Source organism: Rhinoraja longicauda, chromosome 32 (genome assembly GCF_053455715.1).
Source record: "Rhinoraja longicauda isolate Sanriku21f chromosome 32, sRhiLon1.1, whole genome shotgun sequence".
Classification (NCBI taxonomy): Eukaryota; Metazoa; Chordata; class Chondrichthyes; order Rajiformes; family Arhynchobatidae; genus Rhinoraja; species Rhinoraja longicauda.
Genome location: NC_135984.1, coordinates 28319080 through 28343106, shown reverse-complemented (window position 1 = coordinate 28343106; position 24027 = coordinate 28319080). Strand labels below are relative to the sequence as shown.

The window sequence follows — 24027 nt, the reverse complement described above, 5'->3', positions numbered from 1 at the left end:
AGGAGCATTTCATAAGGTAGGGGAAGCATTGCTTTAAATAAACCTTCCTTGTGGACGCAGGGTACTTCAGTTAAAGAGACATGGATCAATAATTGGTTCAACTTCCAGACTGTCCCTAAGGATTATGGATATCTAGCTTCCACCTCAGTGCTAAGTGGCTCTCAAGTGGCAGCTGAGGCCACAGTAGGACCGGCAGCATACAAGGGTGTCTGACAGACTGGTGGCCTGCTGCTTATTTAATTTAGTTCAGTTTAGAGATACAGCGTGGAAACAGGCTCTTCGGCCCACCGAGTCCGCACCGACCGGCAATCCCCGCACGTTAACATTATCCTCCATGAGGGCCAACTTTTACATTTATACCAAGCCAATTAACCTACAAACCGGTACGGCTGGAGTATGGGAGAAAAGTTCTCGGAGAAAACCCATGCAGGTCAGGAGGAGAACGGACAATTTTCGTACAGACAGCATCCATAGCCAGGATCGAACCCAGGTCTCTGGCGCTGTGAGGCAGCAACTCTACCGTTGTGCCACCATGTTGCCCGCACAGTGCTGGACCTCCACCCGCTCCTGCCTCAATGTTCCCAGCACCGTTCCCCATCCTCCTCCTCCACTTCGAGCAATCACAGGCCAGCGATTTCCACCAATCCGTGGCGATGCTGCACCTTTTTAAGGAAGCTCTGAGAACATTATTTAAACTTTTCTCTCCCACCCGGTGATATCTTCCCATGGGTAGAACTTGGAACCGTGGCTTTTTGGAAATCTGGTGTCAGCAATGCCAATGTGATCTACCCAACAGAGCTGCCAGAGCCAAGGGGGTTGGCCTAGAAAACCAGTGACACTGCTGGGTGAAAGTGGAGGATATTATGGAGGCATGGTGGTGGGTTTGTTCCAGTGCCTACAGTCTGAATCTCACAGAAACATACAGAAAAGCATCAGTCTGAAGAAGGGTCTCGACCCAAAACGTCACCCATTCCTTTGCTCCTGAGATGCTGCCTGACCTGCTGAGTTACTCCAGCATTTTGTGAATAAATACCTTCGTTTGTACCAGCATCTGCAGTTATTTTCCTACACTACAGAAAAGCAGCAATCACTGCAGCCAAGTAGATCATGGATTTTGGGCTGGGTTTGAGGTTGTGACCTATTTCCTCAGTTGGGGATTAGAGAGAGGTAAGGTACCTCTTGCAAGAGGTAGCACGCAGATTTTAAACAATTTGCATGCTGGCTGTTTTATTCATTGTCATTTTTGTTAATGACAGATGGCATTGATAAAGGCAAGAGAATAAATAACTTCTGTTTTGAGTGATGCAGCAGAGAGGCGAACAGCTGTGCCCCATCATGTCCCTACTAACCATCGACTACAATTCGCTTTACCCACTGCCTTGATGTTCCCAATGTCCATTCAGATACTATGACAGATTTGTGAGGGAACCATCCTTTCAGTCCCCATCCAAACTCCAACCTCATCTGGGTGAAAATAATTATTCCTCAGATCTCATCTAAACTTCTACTCCTTCCTCTAAACTTCTTATACTGATAACAACACGGCCCAACTTCTCTAGGCTGGCCACATGTCTTTTTGTGCTAGTCCCATTTGCCTGCATTTATCCTATATATCACTCTAAACTCTTCATATCCATCAGCCTGTCCAAATATCTTTCACTGTTATGTCCTGGCCAAGTTTGATGTCGCAAATGTTTCACTTCACAAATGTCTGAGTTAAATTCCATGAGTCACCTTTGCCCACATTCCAGTTGTTGTAACATTAGAGAAGCTTCTTCACTGTCCACACAAAATGTAGCCTCTCTGTTTGGATACCAGTGCTGTGGCGTTTTTCTGCTGCCTCCTCTGTCTATGCCCCTCATAATTTTGTACATCTGAGGTCCCCCCTCAGCCTTCTCTGCTCCATAGAGAAACACCCAGCCTATCCACTCGCTCTTCATAAATGAATCCCCAGCAACATTCCAGCGAGACTCTCCTGCAATCACATCCTTCCCTATAGTGCGGGGACCAGAACTGCACACAGTACTCCTGCAGTGGCCTGAGCAATGTTTAATGGAGTTGGACCACTATCTCCCCACTGCCACAGTAAATGCCCTAGCTGAAGACATGTATCTTATCTTCTTCACCGTCTTATCTTCCTCGGCTCCAACTTCGAGCATCCTTAGATCAGTGCACCAAGGTTTCTGTTCCTCAGCATTCCATTGGGCCCACCATTCTCTCTATACATCGTATTCTTATTAGTCCAAGGTGCATCACTTTGCACTGATCAGGATTAAATTCCATCGGCTATTGCTCTGCCCATGCAAGTAAATCACCAATATCCGGTTTAAACCAGCATCTGCAGTGGCGCCACCAGCAGTGGTTACCTTGCCAACAGTCCGTCTGTCCTTTCTTCTTTTTCTTAATTTTTAGTAAGTGTTAAAAGTATGTTTTAGTGTTCTTTGGTTTGTTTTATGTGGGGGGTGGGGGATGGGTTTGGGGGAAACATTTTTGTCTGAACCCCTCTGTTAGTGGATCATCAACTTCCTGACAGCACATGAGGCTGGGAAAGCTCATCTCGGACCTGCAGACCCTCAGCATAGGAGCACCACAGGGCTGCGTACTCTCCCCTCTCCTTTACTCTCTCTACAGGGGCGGCACGGTAGCGCAGCGGTAGAGTTGCTGCTTTACAGCGAATGCAGCGCCGGAGACTCAGGTTCGATCCTGACTACAGGTGCTGCACTGTAAGGAGTTTGTACGTTCTCCCCGTGACCTGCGTGGGTTTTCTCCGAGATCTTCGGTTTCCTCCCACACTCCAAAGACGTACAGGTATGTAGGTTAATTGGCTGGGTAAATGTAAATATTGTCCCTAGTGGGTGTAGGATAGTGTTAATGTACGGGGATCGCTGGGCGGCACGGACTTGGTGGGCCGAAAAGGCCTGTTTCCGGCTGTATATATATGATACACCAAAGTCTGCACCTCCACAGACACCTCTGTCAAGCTCCTCAAGTTTGTAGATGACACAACTCTAATTGTACTGATCCAGGATGGGGTGGAATCTGCCTACAGATGGGAAGTGACACAGCTGGCGCCCTGGTGCCATTGCAACAACCTGGAGCTCAATGCTCTTAAGACAGAGGAACTGATTGTAGACTTTAGGAGAGCTCCCCCTCCCCTTCCCCCACTCACCATCAACAACACCATGGTCACATCTGTGGAGTCATTTAAGTTCCTTGGAACCATCATCTCCAAGGACCTTAAATGGGGGGGCCACCATCGACTCCACAGTCAAAAAGGCCCAACAGAGGATGTACCCTGCGGCAGTTATGGAAACTCAATCTGCCACAGGCAATGATGGTCCAGTTTTATACTGCCATCGTTGAGTCCGTCCTCACCTTCTCCATCATGGTCTGGTTTGGCTCAGTCACCAAGCACGACATCCGGAGGCTGCAACGGATCGTTCGATCAGCTGAGAAGGTTGTTGGCTGCAACCTTCCCCCCATTGACGAACTGTACACTGCAAGGGCCAGGAAGCGAGCGGGCAAGATCATCTCTGACCCCTCTCACCCTGGCCACAAACTCTTTGATGCACTTCCCTCTGGTCTTCATCAGTCTGAAGAAGGGTCTCGACCCGAAACGTCACCCATTCCTTCTCTCATGAGATGCTGCTTGACCTGCTGAGTTACTCCAGCATTTTGTGAAATAAATCCCTCTGGAAGGCGCCTCCAGACTGTCAAAGCAGCCACAGCCAGCTGCGATACACAACTGGTTACAGCTTTTTTCCGCGTGTAGTAGCTTTACTCAATAACTAAAAGTCTGTGGTCTCTTTTTGCACTGGTTTATTTCACTCACATGTTTAAACCGTAATGTTGTATTCTTAAAGTTTTAATGTTTTATGCTCTATTCTTAAATGTTTACTGTGTGTTTGTGTTGTTACTTGAGAGTGGAGCACCAAGGCACATTCCTTGTATATGTATGTACTTGGTCAATAAACTTATTCATTCATTCATTTTTTCAATCTCTTACCTCGACGGAGATGCGATTTTTTTTCCATATTGTATCTCCGTCCCCACTGCGGCCTAACATCATGGAGTTGGTGGCCTTTTCTGGAGACCGGCCCGGCGCTCCAAGCCGCAAGAGTCTGCCGAACTTTAACATCGCGGAACTTGCGATCCCTTTGCCGGTGATCGAAGCTCCAACCGTGGGGCCTGTGGACTTTAACATCGTGAAGCCCGCGGTCTCTAGTAAGAAGAGGCCAACTCGGGAGCTCCATGCGGCGGAGAGAGTTTCAACTGTCCCGACGCGGGAGTTTTGATCACCCTGATGGGGGTTTCGATCGTCGGCTGCGCCGGCTTTGATCGCCCCGACTACGGATGGTTTGACTGCCCGACCGCGGGAGAACAAAGAGGAAGAAGTTGGAACGTGTTCATACAGCACAATCGGCAAGCTGACCCCTACAATGAGTCAAGCAATAAGCTACCAGGGGCATTTGCATAAACATTATGGCGTTGTATCTTTCTCCAGAGTAGCCTTTTCCAGAGTTATAACATCAGAGGAATAAGCTTGCGTGCAGTAAGCACTTTTTTGTCTGCGGTTTGTGCTACTGCCTTGATGAAAATAGAGAACCTGCCCATTGAGTGCAGGCAAATGGAGAACCTGCCCATTGAGTGCAGGCAAATGGAGAACCTGTCCACTGAGTGCAGGCAAATGGAGAACCTGCCCACTGAGTGCAGGCAAATGGAGAACCTGCCCATTGAGTGCAGGCAAATAGAGAACCTGCCCACTGAGTGCAGGCATTTACCTTTTTCTCTTTCTTGCCGAAGCTGAGTCCAGCTGTTCCTTTCTCCACCAACAGGCAAGAAATGCCCTTCGGGCCTCTGTCTCCAGTCCTGCACATCAGCACATACAGGTCTGCATCCCCTCCTCCACTGATAAAAGCCTGAAAAGGTAAGAGTTTCTGAATCAGTCATTCTGGGAGGTCTCATCTGCTTAGAATACTCCATTCTCAATGAGGGAATCAGTCAACAAAACAACCGAGATACATTACCACTACACAAGCACCACTAGTGTAGGGAGCAAACACGTCTCTATGTCATTACCTTAGCGCCATTGAGGATGTAGTCATCTCCCTCTCGCCTTGCCGAAGTAATCAGTGAAGCTGCATCGCTGCCACTTCCTGTCGGGTGGAATCAGAAAATGTAACATGGACACATTCCACAGCAAACAGTCCCTCACACCCACCACTTCTTCAGTCATGATTGTAGAGGGCTGAGGAAATGTTAGTTTTGTTTTTAGTGTGGAGCTACATCAGGAAACCAGATCCTTCGGCCCACCGGGTCCATGCTAACCCAAACACACTAGTTCAATGTTATCCCATTTTCTCATTCACTCCTTATACACTAGGGGCAATTTACAGAAGCCAGTTAATCTACACACCCACACGTCTTTGGGATGTGGGAGGAAACCGGAAAACTCAGAGGAAACCCACGTGGTCACAGGAAGAACAGGTAAACTCCAAGCACCCGAGAGCAGAATGCAATTTGGGTCTCTGGCGCCATGAGGCAGCAGCTCTACCAGCTGCACCACCCCAATGCAGAATGATGGTCAGTCCCTATCACTCCCAGAAATAACGATGCATTAATGAAGGCCAGGTTGACAACTGCATTGTAGGCATCATGATTACCAATGGGTGAGGTATTGACAGTTATTTGTGTCGCTGGAACTGCTGCCTATAAGAGATGACTCGTTTTTACATGGGACGCATAATGGGAGAGTGGAGAATAGAACACGGCAGTACACAGAGTGACAGAGTGGCTCTGACCCACTCTCAGCAACACCCATCCATAATCCCAGGTACAGGCTCATTTCCCACACCCAACTGACCTGGATAATAGACACAAAGTGCTGAATTAACTCAGGTCAGGCAGAGATGATTCTGTCCCGCTGAGTTACTCCAGCATTGTGTGTCTATCTTTGGTATGAATTCACATCTGCAGTTCCTTTCTTAGACATTCTGACCTGTATAATTTGATGCCAAAAATATTAATTAGTAACTATTTCAACAGACTGTGCCAGAAGAGCCTTTTAGGGAGAAAATCCCAGACTTCCACTGCACTTTGAAAGTAGCAGTTCCTATTTTCACTCCAAAATGTTCAAGTTCCAATTTAAGATTAAAGTTTGATTTTCTGACCATAGCAATAGCCTCTAAGTATCAAATCCAACCACTTTCAACACTGCAATTAGATCATCCACAGACTTCCAAATTAAAACAGTAAAATTATTCTCTTAAAAAAGTAAAGGATTTGCATGTGTAAACTTCCACAATGTCTGAGTATTGCAAAGTGCAGGTGCAGTGACTGAAGCATTATTGCAGTGTTTAATGTGACAGACTGCAGCTGGCATTCACATTCTGACTTTTTAAGCCCCAGTAACATTGAGATAAACTTGTGATCTACCGAGTCCCTGTGTGTGCTGCACAGAACTGATAGGCAGGAGGAGGCCACAAAACTGCCCTGCCAGATCACGGTGAACCTCCTGCTGCCCTTAGCTCCCTGCCCATAACCTTTCACTAGTCTGTAGTCCAAACATCTACATGTACTTAGGGCTAAGATGCAAGATAAATTGCCCTCTACAACTTTCGATGTAGCTTTATTCCAAGGTTTATGACCCTTAAAAGAAATTCCCCCTCATCTCAAACTTAAATAGACAATTCCTTATATAGCAAGTACATTCCCAGTCTCCCTTGAGGGGTAACACCCCTGGGGCAGCACAACAGCTCAGTCTAACAGCACCAGAGACCCAGGTTTAATTCTAACCTCGGGCACGGTCTGTGTGGAGTTTGCACCTTCTGCCTATGACTAATGTGAATGGTTGGCGTGGACACGATGAGCTGTAGGGCCTGTTTCCATGCTGTATCTTTCAGCCAATCAATCGTCTTCAGCATTTCCAGGATCAACTTCCAGCAAATTCTTCCTGCGCACTTCAACACAATCAATTCTCACTTTTCTGCATTCCAATCCAACTCGTCAATGCCAACCAAGATGTTAATCTAAGCTTGCCACATTTCCCATGTGGAGTTTTTATCCCTCCAAATCTTTCCAACCCATATACCTGTCCAAATATCTTTTAAATGTTGTACTTGTCACAACTACTTCCTCAGCACCTTGTTCCTTGTACCCAACTACTTCCTCTGGTAGCTACCTCCATTCACCCACGATGCTCTGAAAAAAATGTTGCCTCTCAGGTTCTTATTAAATGTTTCCCATCTCACCTAAAAGCTATAACAGTATAACAGTATAACAGAGCTTTATTTGTCGTTCGGTACCGAAGTACCGAACGAAACTACATAGCAGTCATAGAAAAAAAAAGAACACAAGACACATAACCCCAACACAAACGTCCATCACAGTGACTCCAAACACCCCCTCACTGTGATGGAGGCAACAAAACTTCCCCTCTCTTCCCCACGCCCACGGACAGACAGCTCGTCCCCGACCGACCCGCACAGTCCCCGCACCGGGCGCTGAAACGTCTCGCGGCCGAACCGGGCGATGAAAGGCCCGCGACCAAGCCTTGCGCAGCTAAGTCCCGCAGCCGAGCCGCACCAGCGGTGAAAAGTCCCGCAGCCGAGCCGCACCGGGCGGTGTTAAGTCCCGCAGCCGAGCCGCACCAGCGGTGAAAAGTCCCGCAGCCGAGCCGCACCGGGCGGTGTTAAGTCCCGCAGCCGAGTTGCACCGGGCGGTGTTAAGCCCCGCAGCTGAGCTGCACCGGGCGGTGTTAAGCCCCGCAGCCGAGTTGCACCGGGCGATGTAAAGTCCCGCAGCCGAGTTGCACCGGGCGGTGTTAAGCCCCGCAGCCGAGCTGCACCGGGCGATGTAAGTCCAGCGGCCAAGCCGTACCGGGATGTAAAGTCCAGCGGCCAAGCCGCACCGGGATGTAAAGTCCAGCGGCCGAGCCGCACCGGGGGATGTTAGGCCCCGCAGCCGAGCCGCACCCCGCGCCGTGAGGAAGAGAAAAGTTCCCCACACCCACCCACCCACACCCACCCCCCACACACCACCACCCCCTCCCACACATACACAACCAAAAAAATATATATTAAAATCATCCCAACACCGACACTCAACAAAAAAAAGACGGACAGACTGCTAGTCAGCCGCTGCCGTTAGGCGCCGCCACCTGCCTTCGAGATTCCCCTACCTTGGTAAACGACTCTGTGCATTCAACCATCTATTTCCCTCAGGATTTTCTATTGCCTCCTGTGCTCCAAGAAATAAAATCCTAGCCTGCCCAACCTTTACCAAAAGCTCAGCCCCTAAAGTCCTGGCAGCATCCTTGTAAAACTTCACTCCTTCCAGCTTAATGACATCTTTCCGATTGGAGAGTGGGCAAAACTGAACACAATACTCAAATGCACGTTATCAACCACATTATCAACCTGCAATGTATTTTCAGAAAACTATTTCCTTGTATTGTTACTTGCTTTACATTCAAACTAACTGTGTTTCATATATGGGAACACTCAGATCCCTTTGTATGGCAAACTTCTGTTGTGCCTGCCCAGTTAAATAATAATAAACATCAAACATACAACAGTACAGCACATGAACATGCCCTTTGGCCCACAACTCTGCCAAACATGATACTAATTTGAAATAATCTCCTCTGCATGTACATGATCCATATCCCTCTATTCCTTTCATATCTATGTGCTTAAATAAAAATCTCTCAATGCCATCCATGACCAACATAATTACTCTTATATTAAATGCCCCAACCAATGAAGGCAAGCATACCAAGGCAAGCCACGACCGCCCCGACGTGCAGCAGCAGCGGCAGCGACAGCGTGTTCGCCCGCCCCGGATCGCGGGGCTTGGGTCGGCCCGCTGCGGACCTTTCACCGTTCGGTGCGGCCTGCAGCCACAACAACCTGACCGCGGGAGAAGACGGCAGGGGAAGGGAAAAGACATTGTGGCCTTCCATCACAGTGAGGAGAGGACTGGAGGAGACTCACTGTGATGGATGTTTCTTTTTTTTGTGTGTTTTTGGGGTTGTGTAACTTGCCTATTTTAATGCTTTATTGTGTCATCTGCCTAATTTAATGTTTTATTGTTGGACTGTGGGTGACTCAATTTCGTCCAAAAAAATCGTTTTTTTGGATGACAAATAAAGCTATCTTGAATCTTGAATCTTGAATCTTGCAAGGTTAATTGCCGGCTGTAAATTGCCCCTTATGTAGTATTTGGATTTCGAGTTGTTGAGAATAAGAAAATAATTTTTTTTGATTAATGTAGGATTTGTGTAGTTGGTTGATGGTACGCATGGACTTGATGGGTCAAAGTACCTGTTTACATACTGTATCTCTCTTGGCATTTGTACTTAAATGACTCTGGTATTTATGACTCGAGTGTCTATCTGTATAGTTAGGAATTTGATGATTGCATGGGCACATTAGCATCATTGAACTGTATGATTCAAAAATTTCAAAAACTGGATGAAACTTGAAGCAGATCAGTTTGAAGGAATAAAGGGGAAAATGAGAAGACTAGGACTATCTGAGATGAATTTTTCAAAAATGCCCCCAAAAATTGATAGGATGTGATTGTGCTAAAAGATGTATAAAAGATTGTGCTAAAAGATGTATGGGAGAGTGCAGAGGAAATGGTTGTGATGTTGCCTGCACTGAAGGATTTTAGTTACGAAGAGGGATTGGATAGGATAAGATAGGCTTGTTTTTGCCAGAGCAAAGGAGGCTGAGATGACAGAAGCAATATGATTACGAGAGGCACAGATAGGGTGGAGAGTCCCAATTCCCATGACAGAGGAATAAAAAAGAATCACAAGATTTAAGGTGAGGAAGAAGCTTTAACGGGTTTCTGAGGGGTACAATTATCTTCATATAGAGACTGGTTAATATCTGAGATATGCTGCCAGTGGTGAAATCAGATCCCACTACTTGTAAGACATGTACACATACACTTAAATAGGCAAGGCATCTAAGTATATGGTCCTAATGTGGGCAAATAGGATTAGTGTAGGTTGAGAAGGCCAGCATTGGTGTGATGAGCCGATGAGCCCTCATTGTCACTGTTTTGACTCAATCCCTCCGCTTGTGCTTTGCTCATTACAGCCATCACACAGCTCAAATGGGCAACATTCTCCTTTGGGAACAAGAAGGAACAGTCCAAAGGCTCCTAACCCAAAATATCGTCTCTCCATGTTCTCCAGAGATGCTGCCTGACCCGCTGAGTTACTTCAGCACTTTGTGTCCTTTTGTACCAACCTGCATCTCAAGTTCCTTGTTTCTACATTCTCCTTTCCATTCTTTTATTTCTTTATTACATTCACACCCCATTTACCATTTGGTTTGATATATCTTGCATGTTCTTTTCATACTTTCTTCTTGTATCTCTGGTAGACCTTTCACTAAGTTAAAGTCTGCTAGATTTCTTCATCTTTCCTTTGATGACCAATTAGCTGTTACTATTCATCACGCAATACAAATATACAATTCCTTGCTTGTCTTTTACTTAGACTTTAGAGATACAATGTGGAAACAGGCCCTTTGGCCCACTGAGTCATCCCCCGACCAGCGATCCCCGTACACTAGCACTATCCTACACACACTAGGGACCATTTATAATTTTACTGAAGCCCGTTATCCTACAAACCTCTACATCTTTGGAGGAAACCGGAGCACCCGGAGAAAACCCACAGGGAGAACGTTCAAACTCCGTGCAGACAACACCCGTACTCAGGATCAAACCTGGGTCACAGCGGCAGATTTGCTGCCTTACAGCGCCAGAGACCTGTGTTCGATCCTGACTACAGGTGCTGTCTATACGGAGTTTGCATGTTCTCCCTGTGACCGCTTGGGGTTTCTCCAGGTGCTCTGGCTTCCTCCCACACTTCCAAGACATAGAGGTTAGCAGGTTAATTGTCTTTGGTAAAAGTTGTAAATTGTTTCTGGTGTGTAGGATGGTGCTAATGTACGGGATGATCGCTAGTCGGTGCGGACTTGGTGGGCCGAAGGGCCTGTTTCCACGCTGTATCGCTAGTCTATATAATATACTCTGGCGCTGTAAACCAGCAACTCTACCGTTGAGCCACTGTGCCCCCCAGCTTAGTTTCCAGTTCTGAAAATCAAAACTTGTGAAGACAGACAACTTATCCCAATTCCAGTTTCATTATTTCCAAAGTCCAAAATATTGTCTCATTTATTGAGTGCCATTCAGGCCTCTGAAATTTCACACAAATGGGTGCAATTGCAAATGGCTGGCAGGCAATATTGAACACACCAGCTCATACAGCTGAAGCATACATTTTAACCAACAGAGGCAGGGATAAACCTGAGCTTTGCCAGTGTTGACAGTGGGTAAAGAGAAGTGCTGTGTGTGGGATATTTACACAGATCTCAGACCTGGCTCGGTGAGACAGTAGGAAGCAAAGCTCTCCATGCTGCACAGGCGTGGACAGTAGGTGTGGCGCTGCTCCTCATTCCCAAACTTGTCAATCATCCAGGCACACATGCTGCAAAGGCAAAGGAGACGGCGTTTAATGTCAGCTGCTTCAGTTGCACCAGCGCACATGGTGTCTCAACAGACAGCACACCATCTAACACCCAGGCCACACTGTCGCCATTCATGACCGGTTATTCATACATGAATGATTTATTTTTCTCTCAGACATTTGCAGTGAGTTAATCAACAAGACAATTCAATTAAAAGTATATTTCTGTCAAATTTTCAATGCAGAGCAGTGGGATCCAAATTCAACCACAATTGAACTGACAGCACTGGATGTGACGTTCTGGAGCCAGATATAGAATCTCTCCACCTATCTGGGCCCAGAACTGATTCTACCATCAAGAAAGCCCATCAACACCTCTACATCCTGAGAAGATAGAGGAGATTCGGTATGTCGAGGAATACTCTCTTGAACTTCTCTACAGATGTATAGTAGAGTGCATATTGACTGGTTGCATCACAGCCTGGTTCAACAACTCTAATGCCCAGGAATTAAAGATTACCATCACGGGTACCGACCTCCCCAACATCAAAAGGATCTATAAGAGAGATCTATAGGAGGTGCTGTCTCAAAGAGAGCCAGCATCATCAAGGACCCACGCACACTCTCATTTCACTCCTACCATCGATAAGAAAGTATAGGAGTCTGAAAACCATGATAACCAGGTTTAAGGACCAGTCCTCAACAACCACCAGGCTCCTGAACACTATAAAACATTAACTAAACTATCAACTATGAACTGCCTTGGTTGCACGAAGGACTTTGGGCTTTTTACAAATAGCATTGGAGTTTATTAATTTATTGAATTTTGTTTGTTTATTGTTGCCTATGAGTACTGTGGCCTAATTTACTGCTGCAAGTAAGAATTTCATTATTCCGTTGTTGGTACAAATGTCAATTAAACCCTCTTGACTTGACTATCGTAACAGTTCTCTTCAATATGCTGAAACCTCGTTTGAACACCACTTAAACTTTTACATTCCGGACAACACTCACCTAATGTTTCCATTCCTTGTATTTTAACAGTGTTCAGGTGTCATTTACCTCCTCCATTGTATCCTTGATCTAGTACAGTATCATGATTCTGGTTAGGAAACATCAGTGACGTTGATACGAATTGAAATAAGTTTAGTTGTTAACTACAGAGGATAAGACTCTATACTGCATGGTTACTTGTTAAAAGGTGCTGGAGTAACTCAGCGGGTCAGGCAGCATCTCTGGAGAACATGGATAGGTGACGTTTCGGGTCGGGACCCTTCTTCAAACTGATTGTGGTTGGGGTGGTGGGGAGAAAGCTGAAAGAGAAGAGGGGAAGGACAAAGCCTGGCAAGTGATAGTGGATACCAATGCGAGGGAAGGGGGTTGATAGGCAGATGGCTGGACAAAGGCCAGAGGTGAAAAGAAAAAACATACGAGATAAGGATAGAAGAGGTGAAAATTGTGAAGCCAGAGGAAGGAATATGGGTGCGAGGGGATATGGAGTGGAGAATAGGTGCAAGTTAGGTGGAACATGGGAAGAGAGGTGGAAGTTAAAAAAACGGTGGTTTGTTGCTTACAGTAAATACCTTACATCACCTCACCACCTATTACATAATGTCACAATTTCTATACTCAGTTCCCTGATTGATAAAGGCCAATGTGCCAAAAGCCTCTTCATTGCCCTATTTAGCTGTAATGCCACTTTCATTGATCTATGTAAATGTACTCCTTGATCCATCTACTCTACAATGCTCCCCGGGGCCTGTCATTCACTGTGAAGTTCCTCCTCTGGCTTGACTTCCCAAAATGTAACAGCACTTATCTGAATTCAAATCCATTAGCCATTCCTCGGCAACCTTGCCCAGCTGATCAAGATCCCATTGTACATCCTCACTGTCTGCAATACCTCCTACTTTAGTACCATCTGCAAACCTACTCATTATGCAATCCTTCCTACAGCAAACACAAAAGTGCAGTTTTTCAACATTCCTGGTAAGAGATAACTAACCCCACCACTAGTATACAAACATGCTTAAAACAATGTTATAATTCAATGTGGATTTTCTAAAAATCTTTCCTTTCACATTAAGCCTCATGCTTTTGATACCCCTACTGTGGGAACAAGATTGTGTCCATTTACTCTATCCATATCTCTCATATTCCTATATATCTTTATCAGGTCATTCCTCAACATTCCAGGAAAAACAGGCCCAGCCGATCCAATCTCTCCCACAATCCAGGCACCATCCTGGTGAATTTCCACTGCACTCTTTCCAGCACAATTACACCCTTCCAGTAGTGTAATGTCGAGAACTGCACATAATGCACCGTGCAGTCTGACCAGTGTTTTGTAAAGTAGCAGCTTAACATCCCAACTTATATATTCTGTGCCCTGACCTATGAAAGCAAGTATGCTACATGCTTTCTTTACCACCCATCAACCGATGATGCTATTTTGAAGCAGCCATAGACTTGGACCATAGCTCCCTCTGTTCATCAATGTTCATAAGTGTCTCTTGTTTATCCCTACTCCTCTTTGACTTCCCAAAATGTGTCCTCTTACCTTTGTTGGGATTAAGCTCCATCTGCCAACACTCTATCCAGTTTTCCATCTAATATATATTTCCAAATTAGAAACCCTTTCTCGCTATCATCACGTTTTGTAACATGGGGACTAATTCGTAAAACAAATGGGATTTTGACATTCATCAAAAAAGAATTTAAATAAAGAAGCATAGAAATTCCATTGAAGTTGTACAAGGCACTGGTTCGGACACAACTGGACCATCGCAATCAGTTCTGGTCACCACACATTGGGAAGTATGTGAAGGTCCTAGCGGGAGATTTCAGCTGCAGGATTAGACTGGAGAGCTGTGACACAAGGTTGGGAGATCTACCAGGTGTACAAGATGATGACTGGTTCAGAGTGGGGAAAGAGAGCAATGCTGTTCCCAGAGTAAATGTTCCAGCAGGAGGACCACAGGAGATTTCACATTTGGACCAAATGTTCAATGGTGGTGATGGAAGGGCCTGAGGAAATTCTTTAAAAACTCAAGATTGTATCCAGGATTCACAGTAGAAAGGTATCGATCACTGCCTTCAAAAGTAATCTGAATAGGCATGAGAGGTGGAATGGGACGGTTGGGACTGCAAAGGATGTCGGTCTACACAGACCGAAGAATTTAGAGAAAACCAAAGATAAAGTACAGCCACATGTGGAACAATCTCGAGCTCTGACTGTGCCTTATTCCTGCAGAGCACATTAAAGGGATGTGTACGAGCTGTGACAACACATCGAGGTCTTCTACGTGTTAACAGGCCCATGTGATAAAAGAGAGGTTTATTTTTAATGTTTTGATAGAATTGGCATTTTTATTCTAACTGGATAGGCAATGGTTAACATTTTAAAATTATTATTATTGTCACCATCAGGGACGTGGAAGGCAGATAATTAGCATGGGAGTGGTAAAGCTAACTAAAGCCCTTACTTGGCATGTTTCTAATTAATAAAAAGCAAGGGGTGACAGCAGAGGGAGGGGAGTGTGTGCCTACGTATTGCTTCAGCAGACAGCGGATAATTCCCACCTCCTGTGGTGAGAGTTCTTTGACGGTCAGGCAATAACTGTACCCAAGGAACCACTGTCCACACAGACTATCTACATCACTTGTCAGCCCAGATCACTGACAAGTAATCGAACATACAACAGTACCGTACAGGAACCGGCTTTTCGACCCACAATGTTTGTGCCGAACATGGTGCCAGGTTAAACTGATCTAACCTGCCTGTACATGATCCATATCTCGTCACTTCTTGCACTTACACGTACCTACCTTTGTACCATGTACAAAAGCTTCTTAAACAACACTATGATATCAGTCTCCACCTCCACCCCTGTCAGTGCGTTTCAGGCCCCACAACTGAACAAACTTGACCCAAACATCTCCATTAAACTTTCCCCCATTCACCTTGTAGCTATGTCCTCTAGTGTTCGACATTCCCACCATGGGGAAAAAGTTCTGATTGTCTATCCTATCTCTGCCTCTCATCATTTAAAAAAATACTTCTACCATGTCATCCCTCGATCTCCGACGTTCCAGAGCTCCAGTGTAATGGAGCTAGCCTCATCAGCATTAAATAACTACAGTCTATTAATTATCAATGAGCTTGATTGTATTTTCAGCCATAACCAACACAGAGGTATTTCCAGCACAGATTAGTGGCTATGGACCGTAAGAAGCCAGGGATTTAGAACTGACAGCCTCAATAGTCAATAGTGCTTTTTATTGTCACTTATGTTAATTGTTAACACTGCAAAATTCTATTCCTTACAGTACAGTAGAGTATACCCGCGATCCCCGATTAGCAAGTGTACAGGAATCACCTACTGAGCCGCATGCAGATGGTGCCATGTTTTGGCGCCAAGTTCAAAGTCCACGCTCAGTCCAGATCTAGGTGCCTGTGCCAGGCATGTCCCAGGCTGTTGCAGCCCTCCAGCCGTCCCTTTCCTTGCACGTCCCTCTCCTCGCCAGTCCTTTGTTCCCCAGGGTTGCCTCCCGCATCCGACCACAAGGGCGCAGTATGCCAGGCCCTGGTTCCCTCTCCTCTCCTTCCTCCCGGCCTCGCTCTTTGCCCGGACGTCACTGGCTCCATCCTCCCGGTGTCTGCGGTGGATGAGCAGGGACTGGCACAGCAGCTTCCCTCTTCCAGGCCAGGTTCGCTGGCTCCGAAGAACAGGGGGTTGGCTCAGCGACTTCCTCCTGCAGGCCCCAATCCATCAAGTCTTCCGTTCAGCCATGCAGCATGTGTAGTGACATGAAGCTACCTGCAGTGTACCTGTCCAAATGTGACTGAGAGCAGAGAACAGAGAACCTGTCACCATCAGGCGGTATTCCGCTGAGCGGCATGTCATTGCTCTTCAGAGAAGGGGGCTACTGTGTTCAAATAGTATAAGAAAATAACTGCAGATGCTGGTACAAATCGATTTATTCACAAAATGCTGGAGTAACTCAGCAGGTCAGGCAGCATCTCGGGAGGTGACGTTTCGGGTCGAGACCCTTCTTCAGTTCAGGTTGTTGCAAATGATCCATGATTATTGTCACAAAAAAGGTAGGTTTAGCTGAGAGTCTTAGGAAATCCTTGCATTTCGTGAACCTCAGTTGTAATTTTTATCCAATTCTTGTTTCTGAAAATAAATACACACAATGCCCTGACATGTTTCAGTTCCAAGATTCTGGGATTCAGGTGAGTTACCTACTTCCATGCAAAGTATTATTCCAGCCTGTATTCATCTATCGTTGGCCAACAATTAAAACCAGATACTTAACAAAATCACTAGGCAAGGTCAAGATACCAATATGTTTGCACGGCTAAGAATAGAATGGTGCACAATGTTCACTCTGGTGGTGCCAATCACGTGCTCAGAGTATTGGCACTCTTGAAACAACAGCAAATTACATATCTATAGCAAGAGCACTATATGATCTACTCATTTTCATGGGATACGTCTGCCTACATTCATGTTACAAATAATTGAGCCAAATAATTAACCTAGGGAACATTGGGTACTTTCCCAAGGCAGTGTGAGACGTAGACAGTCGCGGGGGAGAGACAAGTTTGTATAATTGACGGCTGCATCAATAACTGTGCAATTCTGCAGTCTTAGGCAGAGCTGTTGCCAATCCAAGCTGTGTTGCACCCCAATAGGATGCTTTATAAGGTGCATCTGTGCAAGTGGTATGAGCGCTGAAGGCATGCTGAACCTCTGAGGGAGTAGAAGCATTGGTGTGCTTTTTTGGCCACGGCTTCAATTTGGTGAGACCTTACTGAAGTGTGCAAAAACATGAGGGAAATGGATAAAGTGAACATTCACAAGCTTTTTCCCAGGGCAAAGGATTCTAAAACTAGATGGCATAGGCTAAAGGTGGGAGTGAAGAGATTGCAGAGGGACCTTGGATGCAACTGTTTCAGAGTCGGGTTGTCAGCACCTGGAATAATCAGCCAAAGGAAGCTATAGAAGTAGAAACAATTACAACTTTCAAGGACAGTTGAACAGAAATATGGATTGGAAGAGTTTTATTTCCTTGGTCACCCAAGAACCATTATTGTATGACCATGCCTTCCTGTACTTGCTGACCAATGGCTCCAATGATTTTCATGCTTCATTATCTGTTCTTTCTTTGCAAAGTCTGTTTCTATAAACTCCATGTTTATATTTAGATTTCAACAGCTCTCAACACATTTCTACTTTTCCACCTGCACTTCCAACTTTGTCACTGGTTCATGAAGTTTTTAGTTTTAGAGATACAGCGCGGAAACAGGCCCTTTGGCCCACCGAATCAGAACCGACCAGCAATCCCCGCACATTAACACTACCCTACACACACTAGGGACAATTTTTAATTTTATACCAAGCCAATTAACCTACAAACCTGTACATCTTTGGAGTGTGGGTGGAAACAGAAGATCTCTGAGAAAACCCATGCAGATCACGGGGAGAACGAACAAACTCTGTATAGACAAGCACTCGTAGTCAGGATTGAAACTGGGTCTTTGGCGCTGTCAGGCAGTACCGCTAGGCTACCATGCTGCCCTACAAATGTGCCAACCATTAGATAGTTTTGGATGATTCTGAGGGTCTCAAGCCAGGTCCTCACTGGATGTCAAAGGCATTCGGTCACTCAGCACTGGGAGAGGCTTGTGCCAGTGAGCAATGGGATCAACCACCTGAAGGAATTCTGCACCGCGGACAGGTTGCCTGAAATATTCCCGTGGTCAGTCGGCATCTGTTTGTCATTGAGGATGGTCCCAGGACTCGGGAGCCTGAGCTATAGGCAGAGATTGGGCAGGTTAGGACTTTATTCACGAGTACAATCAAAACTATACATGGTGCAAAAAGAGAGGAAACATGGTACAGAATAGTGTTACAGCTGCTGAGAAAATGCAGATTGAAAAAATGCAACTAGGCAGATTGGGAGGGATCGGGAATACAGCTTTAGCTTTTGAGAGGTCTGTTCAATAGCCTGATAATAGCAGAGAAGAAGCGGTCCTTGAATCTGGTGGTACATGCTTTCAGGCTTTTGTATAATCTGCCAAATGGGCGAGAGGAGAAAAGGGAACGAATGAAACATAGAAAATAGGTGCAGGAGTAGGCCATTCGGCCCTTCGAGCCTGCACCGCCATTCAATATGATCATGGCTGATCATCCAGCTCAGTAACCTGTACCTGCCTTCTCTCCATACCCCTGATCCCTTTAGCCACAAGGGCCACATCTAACTCCCTCTTAAATATAGCCAATGAACTGGCCTCAACTACCTTCTGTGGCAGAGAATTCCACAGACTCACCACTCTCTGTGTGAAGAAATGTTTTCTCATCTCGGTCCTAAAAGACTTCCCCCTTATCCTTAAGCTGTGACCCCTGGTTCTGGACTCCCCCAACATCGGGAACAATCTTCCCGCATCTAGCCTCTCCAACCCCTTAAGAATTTTATATGTTTCTATAAGATCCCCCCTCAGTCTTCTAAATTCCAGCGAGTACAAGCCTAGTCTATCCAGTCTTTCTTCATATGAAAGTCCCGCCATCAATGACTGGGGTGTCATTGACGATATTGGCTGCTTTCTTGACACTGCGCATGTAGATAAAGTCAATGGAGACGAGGCTGGTCTGTTGATGGACTGGGCTGCATCCACAACTCTGCAATTTCTTGCAGTCTTTGGCAGAACAGCTGCCATACCAAGCTATGATGCATTCTGAGAGTAGGAAAATAACTGCAGATGCTGGTACAAATCGAAGGTATCACAAAATGCTGGAGTAACTCAGCAGGTCAGGCAGCAACCCAGGAGAGAAGGAATGGGTGACATTTTGGGTCGAGACCCTTCTTCAGACTGATGTCAGGGGGGCGGGACAAAGAAAGGATATAGGTGGAGACAGGAAGACAGAGGGAGAACTGGGAAGGGGGAGGGGAAGAGAGGGACAGAGGAACTATCTAAAGTTGGATAGTTCATACCGCTGGGCTGCAAGCTGCCCAAGCGAAATATGAGGTGTTGTTCCTCCAATTTCCAGTGGGCCTCACCATGACACTGGAGGAGGCCCATGACAGAAAGGTCAGACTGGGAGTGGGAGGGCCACCGGAAATTGCAGTGCCATAGTGAGGCCCACCGGAAATTGGAGGAACAGCACCTCATATTTCGCTTGGGCAGCTTACAGCCCAGCGGTATGAACATTGACTTCTCTAACTTTAGATAGTTCCTCTGTCCCTCTCTTCCCCTCCTCCTTCCCAGTTCTCCCACTGTCTTCTTGTCTCCACCTATATCCTTTCTTTGTCCTGCCCCCCGACATCAGTCTGAAGAAGGGTCTCGACCCGAAACGTCACCCATTCCTTGTCTCCTGAGATGCTGCCTGACTTGCTGAGTTACTCCAGCATTTTGTGATACCTTCGATGCATCCTGAGAGGATGCTTTCTACAGTGCATCTCTGGAAATTGTGTCATTGGAGGCATGCTAAATTTCCTTTGTTTTCTATGGAAGGAGACCTTGCTGTGCTTTCCTGGCTGCAGCATCAATATGTTAGGAAGAGGACCAAGTGTTGGTGATATTTATGCCTAGAAACGTGAACTCAACAATCTCCATTTCAGCTCCATTGATGGAGTGTACATCATACCACTTCCTGAGGTCAATGACTAACACCTTTGTTTTGCTATAGGTGTTAAAAAATACTTTTCTCATTTATATTTATTGTAGAGAAAGACCGATGCTGGGGAACTCAGAGAGGTTAATAGTGATGTCTTGAAGAGGGTCCACATAACAGAAGAGGAAGTTCTGATCATCGTTAAATGCATAAAGGTGGATAAATCTCCAAGACCTGATCAAGTTTGTCCTAGGAGATTGTGAGACGATATGGAAGAAATTGCGGTTCCTGGCAGTGATATTTGTATTATCGATAGCCATGGGTGAAGTGCCAGAAAACCAGAGGGTGGCTAATGTTGTGCCTTTATTTAAGAAAGGCTGCAAGGAAAAACCTGCAAACTCCTTGAACAGCAAACTGTGGCTTGATTGTAATCACGAATAGTCTTTCTGCTGGCTGGATAGCACGCAACAAAAAGCTTTTCAATGTACAATACACATGAGAATTAATTAAACTAACTTCTCTACATCGGCGAGACCAAGCACAGGCTCGGCGATCGTTTCGCTGAACACCTCTGCTCAGTCTGTCTTAACCTACCTGATCTCCCCGTGGCTCAGCACTTCAACTCCCTCTCCCATTCCCAATCTGACCTTTCTGTCCTGGGCCTCCTCCATTGTCAGAGTGAGGCCCAGCACAAAGTGGAGGAACAGCACCGCATATTTTGCTTGGGTAGTTTACACCCCTGCGGTATGAACATTGACTTCTCTAACTTCAGATAGTCCCTGCTTTCCCTCTCTATCCCCTCCTTCCCAGTTCTCCCACTAGTCTACTACAACTACATTCTATCTTTGTCCCGCCCCCTCCCCTGAAGAAGGGTCTCGACCCGAAACATCACCAATCCCTTCTCACCCGAGATGCTGCCTGACCCACTGAGTTACTCCAGCATTTTGTGTTTACCTTCGATTTAAACCAGCATCTGCAGTTTTTTTTCTTAAACAGAACTAACAGTCCAGTTGGAGCCTAACATCAATAATGGGTAAGTTATTGGAGGAGAATCTGAGAGACAGGATCTCAATGCATTTGGAAAGACAAGGACTAATAGGGATAGTCAGTGTGGCTTTCTATCTGGGAAATAGTGTCCCACAAATTTGAATGGGTTTTTTGAAGAGGTGACCAAGAAGGTTGATGAGATCAGGGTGGTAGACATTATCTATGTTAAAAGGTACCTCGTGGTTGGCTAGTCTGGAAGGCTGGATTACATGGGATTCAGAAAGAGCTGGCCAATTTCACAGAAAATTGGCTTGAAGAAAGGAGGCGGAGGGTGGTGGTAGAGGATTGTTTTTCAGACTGGAGGCCTGTAACGAGTGGTGTGTTACAGGAATCGATGTTGGGTCCACTTTGTTACTCATGTGAACAATTTGAACGTGAATGCAGGTGTCATGGTTACTAAATTTGGAGTTGGCAATAAAATTTGTGGAATAATAAGCATTGAGATTATAATGGGATCTTAATCAACTGGGTTAATGGACCAGGAAATTGCAGATGGAGATTAATTCAAATAAATGCGAAGTGCTGCATTTTAATCAGATAGACCACGGCAGAACCTTCACAGTAAATGGTAGGACCTTGGAGATGTTGAAGAACTTCAACCTAGTGGTGCAGGTACATAGTTCTATGAAAGTGTTGTCAAAGGTAAACGTGATGAAGGGGTTGGGAAGTTTAGTTTCATCCTGTACTGACTACAGGAGTTGGGATGTCATATTACAGCAGCAGACGACACTGTACGGGCACATTTGGAGTACTGTTCAGGGCAGGTTGACATGTATGGGAAGGATGTCATTAACCTACAAAGGGTTCAAAACTGATTTACAAGAATGTTAACAGGTTTGGAAGGTTTGAGTTATAAACAGAGGCTAGATAGGCTGGATCTTTTTTCCTGAAGTGTAAGTGGCCGAGGGTGACATCATAGAGATAAATAAACTCAAGAGGGGCCCAGATAAGGTGAATAACAGTCTTTTCCCCAGGGTAGGGGATTCTAAAACTAGAGGGCATAGGTTTAAGTTGAGAGGGGTAAGATTTTAACGGGATCTAAGGGACAATATTTCACATTGAGGGTGGTGGGTATATGGAACGAGCTGCCAGAGGAAGTGTTATAGGTGCATACAATTATGACCTGCCCACTCCAGCTTCCCTAAACCTCTTTGCCCATCTCCTGCTGTAAGCAGCCCTAAGCTCTTCCCAATACCTGCATGCCCCAACCCCTCAATCCATGCAATCCCTTTATAACTCCCTTCTCTCCAAGTCACTCATCACTTTCAAAATCATCTTGACAACCCACCCCTCATGCCTTCTTTTCAGCTGAGGGGCTGCTGTTCTTTTCTTCCCTCCACCCTGAAGGGTTCATCTGTCAGCTGAACGTACTGGCAGAGGCTAGCGAGGAGCAGCAACCTTGTCGCCTGGTTGTCTTTTCCACGTCACTTACTTGTGAATGCTCATGTACGCGGTGGTACTGGCGCAGCCCGTTGATAATGCCTCAAATATGATGGAGGTGTCCACTCGTGATAGTCCTGACCCCCCAACGTCTGGCCGGATGTAGATCCCACCAAAGCCAAGCTGTGCAGCCTTTCTCATCGTCTCCACGGGAAAGATTTCCTATCAAATGTTAAAATACAGGAATAATGATAATCGTCTTTCCACTAAGTGTCAGATAGAATAAGATTGTTTGATCTGCCATATATCCTGTATGTGAAGATCCTTTGTGTGGAATTATTGCACACATTCGTGAAATTAAAACAATTTATAGCATTGAAGATACAAGGAACTGCAGATGCTGGAGTCTTGAGTAACACAAAATGCTGGCTTAATTCAACGGGTCAGGCAGCATCTAGAGGTCATGGATAGGCGACGTTTGGAGTCAGGACCCTTCTTCAGGCTGGAAGCTCCAGGATTTTCTGTCTGTATACACCTGAGATATACTTTGATTACATGGCATTGTTCTCACAGGGATAAGCACTATAACGTCTTGGACACAGTACATGTTGACACCAAGCCACATTGTTCAAAGGCAGTAGAATAGTATCATTAAATAGTGTATGCAAATCTTGTCATAAGCCATAACTGCAATGGATTTCCATAAATGAATGGTAAAATTGGGTACAGTTCCATCACACTTTGAAGCCTTGACTTCATTTAGTTGGCAAAAGAACTGACATCAGAGACATATTGCAGTCAAGCAGCAGTGCTTGCCCCGCCTGCTGTCCATGCTCAGCACTGATGCAAGTGTCCACCTGCATTAGCCCAGATCCTCCAACCTCTAGCTGTCGGTACATTGGGAACCATTAATACTTGATTACTTCCCAGCACCAAACCAACCCTTGATAAAAATCATTTAGCTGCAGACATTCATGATAAAAATACAGAGTTTTAAAATACTTCATTGAGAACTACACATGGATCATAACCTGCCCACTGCATACCCAGGACCTTGGGCATCCTAGAACATTGTGGGAAGCTGCAGAAGAAATTGTAGAGATCTCCTGGCAGAGATATTTGCATTATGTTTAGCTGCAGTTGAGGTACATGGAGAATGGAGGGTTCCTTATGTAAGAAGGGCAGCAAGGACAAGCTAGGGAACTACAGGCTGGTGAACCTCATCTAATGTCAGTGGTGAGAACGTTATTGGAGTGAATTCTGAGGGACAGGATATGCCTGCATTTGCAAAGACAAGAGCTCATTAGGGATAGTCAGTGTGGCTTTGTGCGTAAGGAAATCGTCTCACGAACTTGATTGAGATTTTTGAGGAGGTGACAACGAGGATTAACGAGGTTTAAATGGACTTTATCAAGGCTTTTGACAAGCTCCCGCATGGTAGGCGAGTGCAGAGCAAGGTATAATATGTCCAGTAAGAAACAGTTTAGTCAT

The 24027-nt window shown here is 45.7% G+C and overlaps 1 protein-coding gene across 4 annotated transcripts in view; it reads right to left on the bottom strand.

The window, feature by feature from the left end:
- The window catches only part of acad8 (acyl-CoA dehydrogenase family, member 8), a 65202-nt gene that overhangs the window by 20734 nt on the left and 20441 nt on the right, over nucleotides 1-24027 (bottom strand). For all 4 annotated transcript variants that reach the window (XM_078426692.1, XM_078426693.1, XM_078426695.1 and 1 more), the window contains 4 exons: nucleotides 22589-22758; nucleotides 11400-11509; nucleotides 5080-5156; nucleotides 4782-4919 (listed from right to left, as the gene is read on the bottom strand). In XM_078426692.1, coding sequence (XP_078282818.1) covers nucleotides 4782-4919; nucleotides 5080-5156; nucleotides 11400-11509; nucleotides 22589-22758 — 495 coding nt within the window. The remainder of the gene's footprint in view (nucleotides 1-4781; nucleotides 4920-5079; nucleotides 5157-11399; nucleotides 11510-22588; nucleotides 22759-24027) is intronic.